We start from the raw sequence: 15,909 nt of genomic DNA, 5'->3' as shown, positions 1-15,909 counted from the left end.
GTTTTAAGTACCCACATATATTTTTGTAACAAAATAAGCCCCAATTCTGCCCAACAGAAATCCCCAATATTTCTTACATTTAAATTAAACACTTAAACTAAGACTTATAAAGGTTTCTAAATTTAGAAATTTAAATATAGAATTATATTGTACAGTACAAAAACAGCATTTATTCGACCAAAAAAATAACAAAAGATATCAAAAATATAAGGCATGATTGACATTTATATCACATTTTCAATCCACAAATGTATTTAAATTTATTCAGCCCCAAAATGCCCCATAAACTCAAAACAAGAATTTTAATATTTATGTTTTTACATCTAACAACCCTTGGCCTGTAAAACGCAATGTTGAAAAAATATATTCCATGACGTCATATTTTATTAAAAATCGTCGGCGACCCAACTCTATGACGTCATAGTTACTAAATATGACGTCATAATCACTAATCACTCTCCTGAAATCGGGCATAAGTAATTCGCTTTGCAGCAGATCGGTAATCCCCTTCTGACCCATCTAACCCATAAGTTGACCCCCTCATCCCTAAACCTGACCCCTTCGATCGTTGCTGGACTTTGATGGGGTCAACTATCCCATCCTGGGACTTACCCAGACCCCGCCCTTTGTTCCAGCCCATTTTTTGAAGCATTTTGTTACCGATGTTATTTTCGTCGATCCCATGTTTGGTTGGTTGCTCAAACGGTCTAAGAATAAAATTGACATTTAAAAAAATTTTCAAAATGTAACAAATTTTAATATTTTTAAAAAGCTAGAGTTGGGAATCAAACCTTGGATATCAAGTATTATTAGAATCACAAGTTTAGAAATTTTTTCTACACAAAAAAGAGTCAAAATACTTACACTGGATCTCTTCTGCTCCCCATTTGATTTCTTCTTAAAGGAGCAGCAGTGGTCCCAAAGGTCTTCCGCCTCTCAGCTGCTCTGTCTCTGTATTTCAGAGGCTCGGAAGAAGCAGGGGTCTTCCGAGGGATCATGCTACCCATCTTATTTTTCCTCCTTATTTAAAAGGAAATCAAATTTGTTTAAATTAAAAAATAATTCTGTCATTCGGTAAATAGTTTAAAAGAGTTTTTTTAATAAAATTTAAATGTACTAATTAGAATTACCTTTGTTCTAGATTATTTCTGTGTAGATCTGATAGTTCAACATGTTTGACGAGCATTTCTTTGTTCGAAAATCCTCGCCTTTGAATTAAAAAAAATTTTACTAATTTTTCAACAAATTATTAAAAATTTTTTTTTTAAATATTTTTTTACTTACCTGCATAACAAACAAGCAAGTTTGTTCCAATCCAGAAACTTCTCCTCATCTTCTTCCTCTTCCTCCTCTTGATTTGCATCCTCATCACTATCCTCCTGGTAGGAAACTAATCCTAAACTACTCTGCTGCTGGTTGGATGGTTTACGCTGGTAAAAAAATATGGTAAATAGTGGTTATAATAAAGAACCACACATTTAAAAAAAAAACATGTCTAATTGAAAAAAAATTTTCTTATTTTAAAAAAATTAAATAAATAAAACGATATATTAAGAAGAAAAGTTTTTAAAAATGCAAATTATTTATTAAACTTACTACAGAAAGAAGATCTGGTTTTTTAAATTGGTCATTCTTATAAGCAGCTTGTACTGCAGCCTGTCTCTCAATTTCATTCGTTTGTTTTTCTAATAACTTATACGCAGCATCAACTACGAAAAAATTAGGTTAAATTAAAAAAAATGAATTAAAAATTAAAATTTTTTGTTACTTACCAGTATGTGATTCTTTCTTTTGTTGAATTACGGGGGGAATTAAAGTTGTTGGATTCGTCGGCGGATTTTCGTCAAATGTCCTTTTTACTTCATCCTTTTTCTTGTTCTGTGCCTTTGCCCATCTTTCCATATCTTTTGCAATCTAATAAACAATTATTTATTTATAAAAAATCTAATAGGAATTTTATCTTTATAGGTTAGTAGCTTATTTTAAAAACTTTATCTTTTTAAACATATTTTTTACCTTTTTTGCGTTCACGTTCTTTTGTTCCCTTTCTTTCTTTTCTTCCTTCTCTTTTCTTTCATCTTGATTACTTTGTTGTTCGTTGGTGACCATGATATAATCTCTCTTATTCAAATCCCAGTATAAATATTTCTGGGTGGCGCTGTTATAGAAATACTAAAAAAAAGGAAAATATATTTTTGAAGTCTGGTAAAATCAATCCACTAAAGGAGAATATATAAATTTTTTTTCTGTTTTTACACTAAACCAAAATTAACACATTCATCAAAAAAAAATAATTAGTTTAACTTTAAACAGACAAGGTCATATACAAAATTACAAAAAAATGGCAAATAAATTAATTCGACCTCATGTGTGGTGTGTAAGAACACGTGCTACACCACACATGAGGTCGTGAGTTCAATCCCCACTAATCTCATGCTGTAACACCCTTGAGTAAGGCGCTATAAATAGTATGAACTTCTGCTGAGTCAGCACTTAATCAGCAGTATAATTACCGGGCAATTATAATCTATTATATCCCAAACTGCCACAGGCAGACTGGGTCGGAGTAACTTATGTTACTCTATGTTTAGGTCGCATGATCGACTTTCCCACATCGAGGATAAAGATATATACAAAAAAATATATATACCCTCGATTTGGCATCATAATAAAGCCCAGTTAGGTTGTCGTAGTAATATCCTGAAGTGGAGTCATATCGAAACTTGGTTGTATCCGGGATTGGATATTGACCTGGTTGGAAAACTTTAGGCCCAGTAGTTTGTTTTTCAGTCTGCAAATAAATTTTTATTAAATAACAACATTTTTTTAAATAAAAATTACAAAAAATTATTCTTGTGATATTAAAATTTTATTTAATTAAATTTTTTTTACCTTTTGAGCACTTGAAGTTTCTTGTTGTTGAACTGGACTACGTTTTTTTTGTGATTCTAAATAAATACAAAACTTTAATCTTTACAAAATAATTAAATTTTACAACAAAGATCAAAGCATTAAAATTATTAAATTACCTTTATAATTCTCTGATGCTTTTCGTTCTTGCTGCACATGCAAAAAATTCAAAAAAAGTTGTCAAAAAATTTACGAATTTTTTTTTCTTATCTTAAAATTTTTTTTTAAATAAATTAAAATATATTTTACCTCTCTTTTTGACCATTGTGCAGCCTGTATTGCCGCTTCAGCCACCTGGCCAGCAGTGTTGGCCGTCGAGTTTGAATGTTGGACACTAGAGGTCCTCGGTTGGCCTTGCGGTGTGCTGTAATCCAATATAACATGGCGGCCGTCGATATGGAAACGTGGAGTGGCTGTGCGGAGATATTCTAACACTTTTGTGCACTCCTAAAATAAATTTTTTTTTAAATATATTATCCTCGATGTTGGAAGGTCGACTTCACGACCTGAACATAAAGTAACATCAGTTACTTCGACCCAGTCTTGAGTTGCCTTTAGCAGTTTGGGATATTATAGATTATAATTGTCTGATAATTAAGCTGGTGATTAAATATTGAATTAGCAAAAGCTTATACCATTTATAGCACCTTACTCAAGGGTGCTATATTTTTAAAATCGACCTGAGTATTATACCTCTACTGTTTTCCATTCTACGAAGCAGAAACCTCTTGAAACTCCAAGTTTATGTTTAACTAGTCTGATATCAACAATAGGATATTGGGTGATGTATTCAAATGATTTTCGGATACTTTCTTCTGTAGTTGTGGTAAGAAGTCCCTTTACAATCATCGCTAAAAACAATTTTGAAATTAAATTTAAAACAAAATACAAACTACTACGATAAAAAATAAGTTTAAAATTTAATTTTTTTGTATATATCTTTATCCTTAATGTGGGAAAATCGAATGCGCGACTTAAACATAGAGTAACATCAATTACTCCGACCCAGTCTCGAGTTGCCTGTGGTAGTTTGGGATATTATAGATTATATTTGCCCGATAAATACGCTGCTGATTAAATGATGGCTTAGCAAGAATTCATACCGTTTATAGCGCTTTACTCAAGAACACTGGGGCTTGTAGTGTAGAAACCCATGTAGTGTAGAAAGCGTTGTGACCATTAGTTTATAATTTTCAACTTTAAGAATGTACATAGAATGATAAGTGTTAGAAAATAAATAATTTTTTTACTGTTTGTTGGTTCTGATTTGTAAGAACCTCTTTTAGATTGAAAGTCTCTCTAAAAATAAATTAAAAAATATTTTGTAGCAAAATCCAACATATATTTAAATGAATAGTATAGAAGTAGTTATTATTTATACAATTTTTTTTGGTAATCTTTATTTAAATAATTAATAAACAAATTTTACGTTGTCCTCATTATTTCTTTCCTCATTAAAATACCCCATGCTTATTCGTTCACGTTTTAATCGCAAGGAACCCTGAAAAATTCAAAAAAATACATAAATTTTCATGTAGATATTTGAAAATAATTCCAAAAAGAATTCCAGTATATTACATATTATAATCAACCAAACCCAATACAGTAAATATATTATTCTTCCTTCAATCATAAATAATTTCTTAAACTTTTCAAAAAATTAAAAATTGATCTGCAATATTCTATTTTTAATTTTTTTTTAACTATTCTGCTATTAATTCTGTTTGAGAATAAGTTTTCCATATACCCTAAAATTCTTTTCTAAATACCTAAATATCTTTATCTTTTCTATAAAAACACAATAAAAAATAAACCATCTGAATTTCTTCGTCTTATTTCTAACTTAACTACAAAATTTTTCTCTAAACCTCACTACACAAAATACCAGAATTTTACAATAATTTAAACACAACAAATGGGCAAGTGCCACCGCAGCACACTATTGCCCTCAAGTGAGCAAAAAGCTCGGGGTTCGAAGTTTGACCTCATTTTCTTTCATCCAGCCAATAGCGTCCCTTGTTCTTTGAAACTCAACAACGCAGATGCGATCGCTCGTACCACTCGGACCTGTCCAATAGTCGATAGTGTCAAGGGTTGTGTTTTTTAAAATTAATTTGGGGCTACTTTGACTCTTAAGTTTTCATAGATATGAATTGTAAGGGACATATTTTAATTTAGGGGTACTCATGTATTTTTGGGGAGATTTAAAAATTTTTTTAATAAATTTCCGTTAAAATATTAAATTTGAATTTTAAAACATCTGATAAAAGTTTGTCAACTTTGATTTGCAATTTTTTGTTTTTTTTAGGCTTAGTTTTGAGGATATCTTAAAAACTTACTTGAAGAGACTATTTTAAAAATCGTGTTTTTTTATACTCATACTTACCCATTTTTTACTTACCTTCTTTTTACATTTAAATTAAGATATAATCTTAAACGCAGAGCGATAAAGACAAAATTTCAAAAAACTTAATACACAACACTCTGGTACGGCAATACTTAAATAGAAAAAAGAAATAGTTGTTTTATTTAAAATAGAATATTAACCTTGTTCATATTCCATTCTAACTACGACAATGGCAGCTCCAAATCTTTTTACTTCTTCACAGACCTTTTAAAAAAAACAAAAAAAAAATGTTTTTAAAAAGTTTTTGTCATCAACTAAAAGCTATATATATTAAAAGACAAAAAAATACGTCATCTTCTGTGATGAATTCAGGAACTCTTCGGAGTACAACTGATGCAGAGGCTCCTCTCTCCCAATTCCTGTCACGAGGAGGCGATCTTCGCCGATCATCATATCGATCACTTTGCAAATAAAAAAAATCAAATTTTGAACAAAAAATTCTGAGCATAATTTTAATAAAAATTTACAAATTTCTTACTTTTTCTGGGGGTCTAATCCGGTTGGACTCTGCTGTCTTCTTGGAGGAGAGTTCCTCCAATCCTGCCTCCGATCCCGAAAAGGAGATCTTTGTCGGATCGGGGATCTTGGTCGCACCGGTGATCTTCTTCTCATGTTCGGCGACTCCAATTGTCTCCGGGAATCGAAATCTCTCCTGCGATCAGTATCTTCCCAAGAATACTAGAGTAAACAATCGATTTAACATTTTTTTAATAAAATTCATAAATAAATAACTTTAAGTTTTCCTTTAAATTTTCTCTAAATAAATAACTTTAAGTTTTCCTTTAAATTTTTTTTATTTACATATTTTTTTCAAGTGGTCAAGTGGTGTAAGGTCATGTCACCAAAAAAATAAAAATAAAAAAATAAAATCGTAATTAAATGTAAATAGTGCTAAATTAGAAAGTTATGCGAATAATCATTATACAACTTGAATAACCTTTCTTAATAATCAATTTCTTTAAAAAAACATTCAATAAACAAAACCATAAAACAATTATATTAATTACTTTCCGTTGCAATTTTATGACGTCATTTCAACATAATTAACTCGCACTAAAAAACTCGTATAATAATTACCGGTAATAAAAACGCGCGCGTCAGACAATACACTCAGCAATGATATTGTGACATCATAAAGAAATAACAAAGCGCTATTCTTATCCTTAGCTGTTATATTTTTGCATAACTATCACCACCTTATGATTTATTAATGTGTTTCTGCATAGCCAAAGCTAGTATGGTATAAATTAGTAGATGTTTTTTTTATTGGCCGTATAGTAACATAAAGTATTGGTAATTTTTTTTTTGTATATCTTTATCCTCGATGTGGGAAGGTCGAATACGCGACCAAAACATACTAACATTAGTTACCCTGACCAAATTTTGAGTTGCTTTCGGCAGTTTGGGATATTATAGATTATAATTGCCGATAATTATACTGCTGATTAAGTGCTGGCTCAGCAGGAGTTTATACCGTTTATAGCACCTTATTCAAGGGCGCTACAGCATGAGATCATTGGGGATTGAACCCACGACCTCATGTGTGGTGTAGCAAGAATTGACATTTTAGCATGCTAAGTTGAAATAATAATGCATTGCACTTATGGTAATAATTTGATTTTTACAAAGATAATTACAAACATTTCGAAAAAAATATAAAAATTTTAATAGTCGTGGTTTCAATCCCCACTGCTCTTATACTGTAGAGCCCTTGAGTAAGGCTATATAAACGGTATGAACTCCTGCTGAGTCAGCACTTAATCAGCAGCATAATTATCGGGCAATTATAATCTATAATATCTAGGGATGGGCCAATCGAATCCGAGTCCGAGTACTCGGCCCGAGTATTAAGCATATTTTAATACTCATGCTCGTCGAGCATTTTTTAGTACTCGGACGCCGAGTAATAATTTGTCATTTAAGATCGTATACGATTTACTAAACATAAAAAACGCGAGGTTTGCCTTTTTCTAATAATTTATAATCTACTCTCAATTATATTACGTTATTTAAGCAACAATTGCGCAACTAATACACTTTTTACTACACTTTTTTTACTAAATTTTACGCATAATAAATTTGAGACTTAAACATTTTCGTTTAGACTTAAAATGATATTGCTATGGTAAGTAGTTTTGCCAATGTTAAACACTTTATAATCCATAAGTACGTGTTTTTTGGCAGATTTTGCAGTTTTAAAATTATGCGGGAAAGATTCTCGTGAACAGTTATATACGTTTAAATGACGTCATAACCGAGTACTCGGACTCGGCCGAGTATCGCGACAAAATACTCGGGCTCGTCGAATCCGAGTAATTTGGATTTCAGCCCATCCCTAATAATATCCCAAACTGCCAAAAGCAACTCAAAACTGGGTCAGGGTAACTGATTTTACTTATGTTTTGGTCGCGCATTCGACCTTCCCACATCGAGGATAAAAATATATATATACAAAAAAAGTAATAACTTGATTTTTACAAAAATAATTACAAACATTTTCTTGCAATAATTAACTCTAGTTAACGTAACTTGTATAAGATTTTTAATATAATTTGGTATATCATAGCCGTATAATTACGCAAAAATGTATTTAAAAGATTATACTTTTTTTTGTTACGCAAAAGCCAATATTGTATTTTATTACTTTATGGCAAAACCCCAAATCTTAATGTGCTGTCAGTTAAATTAATTTTTATTGAAAAATTTATGTAAATTCGATTAGCGGCGCAGAATTATCGCATCACAAAAAATCGAAAAATATTTTTCGCCCTAATAGAGAAATCAGTTTATCGATTCGCCGATTTCATGTTGTAATTACAGAAAATAATTTAACTTTTTTTGTATAAGTTAAAATGTAATGACAGATCTACGTAACCTTTACAAAAAAAAATAAATAAAAATAACCGAAGCGAAAAAAAAATTAACCTAAATTATTTAAATTAAGTCGACGCATTTTTAAGTAAAACATTTTTAAAAACTACAAAAAACAGGATTAAAATTCAGCAAAAAAAGAGTGCTTGCAACCCGTAAATAATCAAATCATCAAGCTGGTTTGAATTAATCTAACACACAAACAGAAAAACAGATCTTGCTCATTTATTATTAATATTTCATTAATGTATTCTATAGATAGGGATTGGAAGAAAAAGGGAAGACATTTAGGTATAAGAAGGCAAAACATATAGACTGTGTTTATACCAACGTGCTATAGCTTTAGACAGAAATAAAGAACTTCAAATTATATTTGAAAATATTATTTTTTAGGATTTGCCTTCAGAAAGGTGTATATAATAAAAATTTAAAAAAATATTAAATTAAATAAATGTTTGGACTAAAGAGAGATATCATTGCATTTAAAACATAGTTAAATTTTTTTGTATATATTTTTATCCTTAATGTGGGAAAGTCGAATGTGTGACCTAAACATAGAGCAACATCAGTTACTCAGACCAAGTCCCGAGTTGCCTGTGGCAGTTTGGGATATTATAGATTATAATTGCCCAGTAATTATGCTGTTGATTAAGTGCTGGCTCAGCAGGAGTTCGAACCGTTTATAGCGCCTTACTCAAGGACGCTACAGCATAAAAGCAGTGGGGTTTGAACCAAGGACCTCATAGTGGTGTAGCAAGTGTTCTTACCACTACACCATGCTGCCAGTTTAAACATTGTGTTTATCATACAAAAATTAAAATATTTATTCTAGGGAAGTCAGTTTAAAAAAAATAATTTTGTTTTGAAGAAATATTTTGTTATTTTTTTTTATCATCAAAGTTTGATTAAATTACAAAAAAACATGAATATTATGTGGTCAGGATCCCATTTAAATATAAAGGGGGGAGGGTGTGATATGGGTAGAAGGGGGGCACGTTCACCCACTAACCCCCACCACATGCATTCACCACCGATGAGCTCAAGACATGGGTCAGAAGTAAGGGTCAGTAAGAAAATGGGGAATACCCAGCAAGGGGCAGGTACAAAATAAAATTTTTAAAAAATTTTAAAATTGTGTCTAAACCAATATGGCTTTTATTTAATATTTTGTTTTGAATATTTAATATTATATCTGTGTTTTTGTTTATAAAGATTTAAATTATTTAGCATCTGCAATATTATTTAAACTTGAGTTATGGAAAAAATTAAAACTTTTATATAGATTTTTGAGCAAATATTTATCCCATATTGCTACTAAAATAAAACAAAAAATTGCAATTTAAAAATTAAAAATATGTGTTTTTTTTTGTAATTCAGACAAGAAACATCATCACTGCTGTGTTCCTCATGAGAAACAAACGAGTGAGCACGTCTACACCGAAGTTTACATTAAGCGACCGACTTCGTCACCCCATATTCCAACTACTTCTTCCCATCGGCCCCAACAACAACCAAGTATGTTAAAAAGTTAATTTTGGGGTTACAAAAAAAAATATTTATAAACTACGCAAGGGTGTTTATATGTAAACAAATTAAAAATTTTAGGTATTTTTTTTCTTACAAAAAAATATTACAAAAACCTATTCTGACATAAGTGCAAAAAAAAACATTAAAATTTAATTATTAAACTCCGTAACTTGTGACTAAACCAATCTAAACCAAACACTAAAACCGGCTTTTAATAAAATCAATACAACCAACTTTCTGCTAACACAATTAGGAAAATTAAAAGCATTCATTTTTTTGCATTTTCAACGAACTTTAATCAATTATTAAACAGTAGGTGAACCTTAATTATTTAGCCAATCTCATTTTATGTCAAAATATATTTTATATCCTTTTTTTTTGCTTGAACACAGTTTAATTAAGGCGCCGCAATATTAATTTTACTTTATTAAGTGCACGCTATACTGTAAAAAATAAAGTTGCAAATTGGTTATTTAATTTGTTTAAATAGTGCAGCATACCTTAAAAAGATAAATAAAAGGTCGATGAGGCCCAAATTAAAGCAGTCTCATAAATATTAATGTGCTAATGTCTTAGAAGGGATTATCATAATTTTACGCTTAAATTTCTTTAAATATTTACTCTCAATTTATTATTCTAGAAAGCACGCAAGAGAGTTTGACAGTTCAATGTGACAACTCTTTGTACAGAAGCCCAAGTGCACCAAATGTTTACAGAAACATTACACAACAACAGCACAAACAACAACAAAACCAACAACAACAAACGTCGGATCAAAAAAAGGAAATCTGGGTGTCTAACCAGATGCATGGACAACCTGGTCTTTCAAATGAAAAAAAATCAGAAAATTTATGCCCAGCGCCACCGCTAGCAGGCAGCAAAGGGCACATGGTTTTATCCTCACCCGCTGCCAGTTTATTCTTTAAAGAAACCAGTGTTTGACTTTTAATTTTACTTAAAAAATGTTTTTTTATATGAAAATAAATTATTAAATTTAAAAGAATAGGGGTCTTATGGTACAAAGTGTTTTTCTTTTGCTATGTATTTAGACTTAACAAATGAGCATAAATATATGCACACATTAATAATGCTTGCCATCAAAAATCTTGTTTTACCAAACTATTTCAAGTTTACAAAAAACTTTTACTTTATACCTTATTTACATTATTGTAACAAAATAAAAAATTACAAAAAACAAATTTGCATTTAGGTTTAGTAAATTAGTACTTGACAATTGTATTGACTATATAGTCTTAACAAAATTGTCACCTTAACTGTAAAATCAGCTGTTCATCATCAATGTTGATTAATTAAAATAAAAAAAACTTAGTTTTATGTGTGGTATAGCAAGTGTTCTTACCACTACACCACGCTGCCGGTTTCAAGTTACATTTTTTTTTTTTTTAATAAAGTAACACTGGTATGCGATATATAGACCAAAATTTTAAAACAAATTAATTGACAAACAAAAACAAAAAAGCTTACTTCGTTGCCAGTATTCCTGGGTAAATTCCCTTGTGCTACATATTGATTCCACTCCATTTCCCTTCTTCTATCATAACCTTCATTCATGTCTGGGTAAGTTCTTTCTTCTCTTGTATACATATGGTAGCTGAAATAATAAAATTTATAACCAATTTTTTTACATTTATTTATCCTCGATGTAGGAAGGTTGACCAGTCTGGAAAGTAGGGCAGCGTGCACGCACGAGATTTTTTTCGATGAAAAAAATGCATGCCCGAAATTAAGTTTTGTTTTCAGTTTTTAAAAAGATTTGTGCACGCGCAGTGCTGACGCCTTGTAAATTTAAGCCAGATTTAAGTAAAGCACGCCAACATAAATCACGCGTGCACGCGTAGACCGAAAATCGTAGTACGCCTGCACGCGCAGTCACGCCATTTTTTACGCTTGCACGCACACTTTCTAGACTGGAAGGTTAACTTGAAGACCTAAACATAGAGTAACATTTATTACTCAGACTCAGTCTCGAGTTGCCTTTAGCAGTCTGGAATATTATAGATTATAAATGCCTGGTAATTAAGTGTTAAAAGCATATTCTCAAAGAAGCTACAGCATAAACACAGTGGGGATCGAAACCAGGACCTCAAGTAGTAAAGCCAAGTGTTCTGACTACTACACCAAGATGCCGGTAAATTGCCTATCTTTATCTTCTAAATACAATCTTAAAAATGTTTTCAACAATTAAGAGTGTACAAAAGTAGACAAGCATAAGTTAGACCGGCAGCGTGGTGTAGTGGTAAGAACTTATGCTACACCACACACAAGGTCGTGGGTTCAATCCCCACTGATCACATGCTGTAGCGCCCTTGAGTAAGGCGCTATAAACGATATTAACTCCTGCTGAGCTAGCACTTAAACAGCAGCATAATTATCCAGGAATTATAATCTATAGTATCCCAAACTGCCACCAGCAACTCGAAACTGGGTTGGAGTATCTGATGTTACTCTATGTTTAAGTTGCACATTCGACTTTCCCACATCGAGGATAAAGATATATGTATATACAAAAAAAAAAAAAAAAGGTTTGCACAACTGTTTACAGAAAATAAAAAAAAATTGTGAATATAGTGTGTAAACACTTTATTATTTTGTTTTACAAATCACTGTATGCTTACAGCTTACTTACTGGTTTGTTTCTTAAATATCGTTTGTTTCTTAAATATTTGTTTCTTAATTATCTGTTTCTTAAATATCGTAACGTTTTTTTTTTTTTTATTTTGGTTTTTCGCGCATTGATAAAAGTAAATAATAAATACGATATACAATTAATATTACAACAATGCGACGGGAAAAAATGACAAAATCAATTTAATGATTTAAAACATGCCAAAAGTATTAATGTTTACATAAAGATTTTAATTATTTTATGGCATGGTCACCAAACCCAGAAACTGTTTAAACGTTACATGCTAACAGTTTTACAAACAAATAATATAATAACTATAAAAACTATTTAAAAAAATCTTACCTCCCAATTTCTCTACTCATTTTTAAACATGAGCCGCTTTATACGCGGACAAAACAATTTTTTAACTTGCAACAAACCAAAATTAAATAAGAACCACCGAGAGCAGAGAATGTGCACGTTTTGTGTTGTACCGAAAAGTGAGAAACATAAAGATATTATAATACTTTTTTTTTGTATATATCTTTATCCTCGATGTAGGAAAGTCGAATACGTGACTTAAACATAGAGTAACACAAGTTACTCCGTCCCAATCTCGAGTTGGCTGTGTCAGTTTGGGATATTATAGAGACTATAATTGCCCGGTAATTATGCTGCTGATTAAGTGCTGGCACAGCAGGAGTTCATACCGTTTATAGCGCCTTACAGCATGAGATCAGTGGGGATTGAAACCACGACCTCATAAGTGGTGTAGAAAGAGTTCTTCCCACTACACCACGCTGCCGGTTTTAATATATTTAGTTTCAGTGTCGTGTGACATTTTGGTAAAATAAATAACTACACACGTTTATAAGTTAACAATTTATAGCGTTGTTGCAAATATACAAAATATTTTCTTTTTCTATTGTAATTACGGAAGTTCTTAAACTTGCATAAGCATTTTAGAGAACAATTTATAGCAACGTTGGAAATTTTTTACATTCTTTTTTCTTTCCAAAGAATAAATAGGTTACTCATCATTCAATTACGTTGGCTCAAATATTTTATTAATAGCTTTATTAAAGCCTATTAAAAGATACCCGCTATTTATTTAAATAAAAACTAGAGAGCTGCAAGCAACTAAATTACGTTGTTACAGCTTTGTAAGTTGGCAACATACCACGTTTTAAAAATGAACAGGCTAGCTTTACTTCTATTTGCTCTAAACTTAAGTGTTGTACTCGGAAACAACTGGTATACTTATAATGGTGTTGAGTTTTACATCAGTAAAAATGAAGTGTCATCTTATTTTTTTGCAAAACAGAAGTGCATTCAATTAGGTGCAACGTTGGCAACTCCCAAAACTCGTGGGGTTCAAAATTTTCTCAATCAAGTTATTTCTTCATTTAATGGTAATTTAAAATTTTAGTCGATTATTCAGAGTAATTGTAGTTTTACAGAATTGCAAATCTATAGTTTATTTATCAAAACAACCTGTCGAATTAAATATTTTATTTCGATTTAAACCAAATTTTAAATATTTTAGAATTTCACGATTGGAAGACATATTGCATTGACCTACGTCGATATACCAGCGCTAACACAAGTTCTTCGTTTGCTTGGCCAGATGGGCAATTTGTAAATGATAGCCAAGCGAGCTGGGGTTTCGGTGAACCCAACCATAATGGTGGATGTGAAAACTGTGTTTATATGAGGCCATGGGATAATCTTGACTGGAATGATGATAATTGCTACATTAGCGGACGATACATTCTGCTACATTAGCGGACGAGTCTTACTGCTGTAGAATGGGGAGTTACCGGAATATTTCTACTCATTTCAGTTTTAGTAAATATTTTTTTAATTTTTAAAATGAAGAAAGCGACAGCAGGTAGGTTTTAAAACATAACAAGTTATGTTACATTACAGCAAATTGACATTTTTGAAGTAGTTTTTGTAACATAGTTTGGTCGTTTAAGTAAAAAAATAAAAACTATTATTTTAAACTGGTTTAACAAATAAATGAATAAGCTAATAAGTAAGTCCTAAAAGTTATTCTTGGCTGTTTTCGTTTTGCATAGTTCAATGCATACGAAAATCAGAACACAATTAATTTAAAACTATTCAACCAAGATTATTACAAGAAAGCACCCATTCACTAATAAATTTTAAACTTTTGGTCGTAATTGAAAATAAAAATTTCAATACCTATAATAGGTTTAACGAAGGTTCAATTGTATTATTCATAAAACTTATTATTAATAATCAAAATTTAACAATCTTTAAATATTTTCAGGCGACACACCAGAAGTTAGAATGAGAGATGTTGAACATGAAATAACTTACGAAAATTATTGAAATATACAAACTTTGAAAACAAATATAAAAAAAACAATATTCTAAAATATTAAAAATTTTGTTGTGATTTCGTAATTCCTGTGAATTTATTTTTTATAACCTTTTCATATTCTAGTTATCATAAGTGTATTTTAATTCATGATTCACTATATAATCTAAATTTAAAAAATCCATTATGTTTCCTTAACTTTTGTTTCACTAAACCTATTAAAAAGTTAACATGATTACATCAACACAACACACATAATTTTTCTTTTAAATTGTACATACAATAATTGTTTTTATGTGAAATTTTATCCAAAAAACGTAACGTTAAGTGTAATTCCAACATATTATTATACAAATTAAACAAAAAAAAAATGTTACACCCCCTAAAGTTTTTGCGTGTAGACTTTTTTTTGTATATATCTTTATCCTCGATGTGGGAAAGTCGAATGCGCGACTTAAACATAGAGTAACATCAGTTACTCCCAAACCCAGTCTTGAGTTGCCTGTGGCAGTTTTGGATATTATAGATTATAATTGCTCGATAAATATGCTGCTGATTAAATGCTGGCTCAGCAGGAGTTCATACCGTTTATAGCGCCTTACTCAGGGGCGCTGCAGCATGAGATCAGTGGGGATTGAACCCACGACCTTATGTGTGGTGTAGCAAGTATTCTTACCACTACACCACGCTGCCCCTAAATCAGCTACACTTATAGCTTACGAACATTGTATAGTAAAGTAATAAACACAATTTCCCTCCTGCAAATTTAACGGTATTTTTAAATACAGTCAATCAAACTGAACTTCCTTTAGTTTTAAACAAAATTGACACGACAAATTTATGTTAAAGCGATCGCTTGGTTGGGAAAGTACAGCATTTTAAATAAAAATTTTTAACATTGCATTAGTCTTTATATTAAAATTAAACAAGGTATAAAGATGATAAAAAAAATTTTAAGAAAAATAAGGCAATAAATAGGTTTTAATATACTACCACTAGTTTAACTGGTTCGTTTAAAGTACTAGTTCCCAGTACACACTTTCGTTTATTTTCGGAAATGATGACATTGATTAATTACGGTTATCCTAAAATATGCTTTAAAAACATTTTCCTATTTTAAGCTTACAACAAACAGCAGTCGGTGTGTAGTGAACTATTTCGCAAAGAACATTCATATAGAGCAGTAGTAAGAAATAGGTGACAATAGAAAAGCTGTCTTAT

General features: G+C 30.9%; 2 protein-coding genes across 2 annotated transcripts; one reads left to right on the top strand and one right to left on the bottom strand.

Annotated features, from left to right (window-relative positions):
- Positions 1–153: 153 nt before the first annotated feature.
- LOC145744769 (RNA-binding protein 5-like) lies at positions 154–12,792 on the bottom strand. Its single transcript, XM_082562711.1, has 20 exons — positions 12,705–12,792; positions 11,201–11,327; positions 5,796–5,995; positions 5,607–5,718; positions 5,458–5,521; positions 4,895–4,977; positions 4,340–4,411; positions 4,161–4,209; positions 3,604–3,761; positions 3,160–3,357; positions 3,030–3,060; positions 2,893–2,948; positions 2,651–2,791; positions 2,017–2,172; positions 1,773–1,914; positions 1,597–1,709; positions 1,285–1,430; positions 1,131–1,208; positions 865–1,020; positions 154–707 (listed from the first exon to the last, which is right to left on the bottom strand). Exons 1-20 carry the CDS (start codon positions 12,722–12,724, stop codon positions 449–451), a joined length of 2,361 nt encoding a protein of 786 aa, XP_082418837.1. The 5' UTR covers positions 12,725–12,792; the 3' UTR covers positions 154–448.
- Positions 12,793–13,473: 681 nt separating this feature from the next.
- LOC145745846 (pulmonary surfactant-associated protein D-like) lies at positions 13,474–14,928 on the top strand. The gene is made up of 2 exons (XM_082564018.1): positions 13,474–13,753; positions 13,888–14,928. Exons 1-2 carry the CDS (start codon positions 13,534–13,536, stop codon positions 14,124–14,126), a joined length of 459 nt encoding a protein of 152 aa, XP_082420144.1. The 5' UTR covers positions 13,474–13,533; the 3' UTR covers positions 14,127–14,928.
- Positions 14,929–15,909: the final 981 nt, after the last annotated feature.

The sequence above is a fragment of the Corella eumyota genome, chromosome 3 (genome assembly GCF_963082875.1).
Source record: "Corella eumyota chromosome 3, kaCorEumy4.1, whole genome shotgun sequence".
NCBI classification, from domain to species: Eukaryota; Metazoa; Chordata; class Ascidiacea; order Phlebobranchia; family Corellidae; genus Corella; species Corella eumyota.
This window is presented reverse-complemented; position numbering and strand designations above follow the sequence as displayed.

Excerpts from the sequence above, each read along its gene's own strand:
- LOC145744769 (XM_082562711.1), bottom strand. The coding sequence starts at position 12,724 with ATGAGTAGAGAAATTGGGAG. Across the intron at positions 3,762-4,160 it reads CAAATCAGAACCAACAAACA|CGATGATTGTAAAGGGACTT; the intron begins GTAAAAAAATTA and ends AATTGTTTTTAG. Across the intron at positions 1,915-2,016 it reads AGAACGTGAACGCAAAAAAG|ATTGCAAAAGATATGGAAAG; the intron begins GTAAAAAATATG and ends ATTGTTTATTAG.
- LOC145745846 (XM_082564018.1), top strand. The coding sequence starts at position 13,534 with ATGAACAGGCTAGCTTTACTTCTATTTGCTCTAAACTTAAGTGTTGTA. Across the intron at positions 13,754-13,887 it reads AGTTATTTCTTCATTTAATG|AATTTCACGATTGGAAGACA; the intron begins GTAATTTAAAAT and ends TAAATATTTTAG.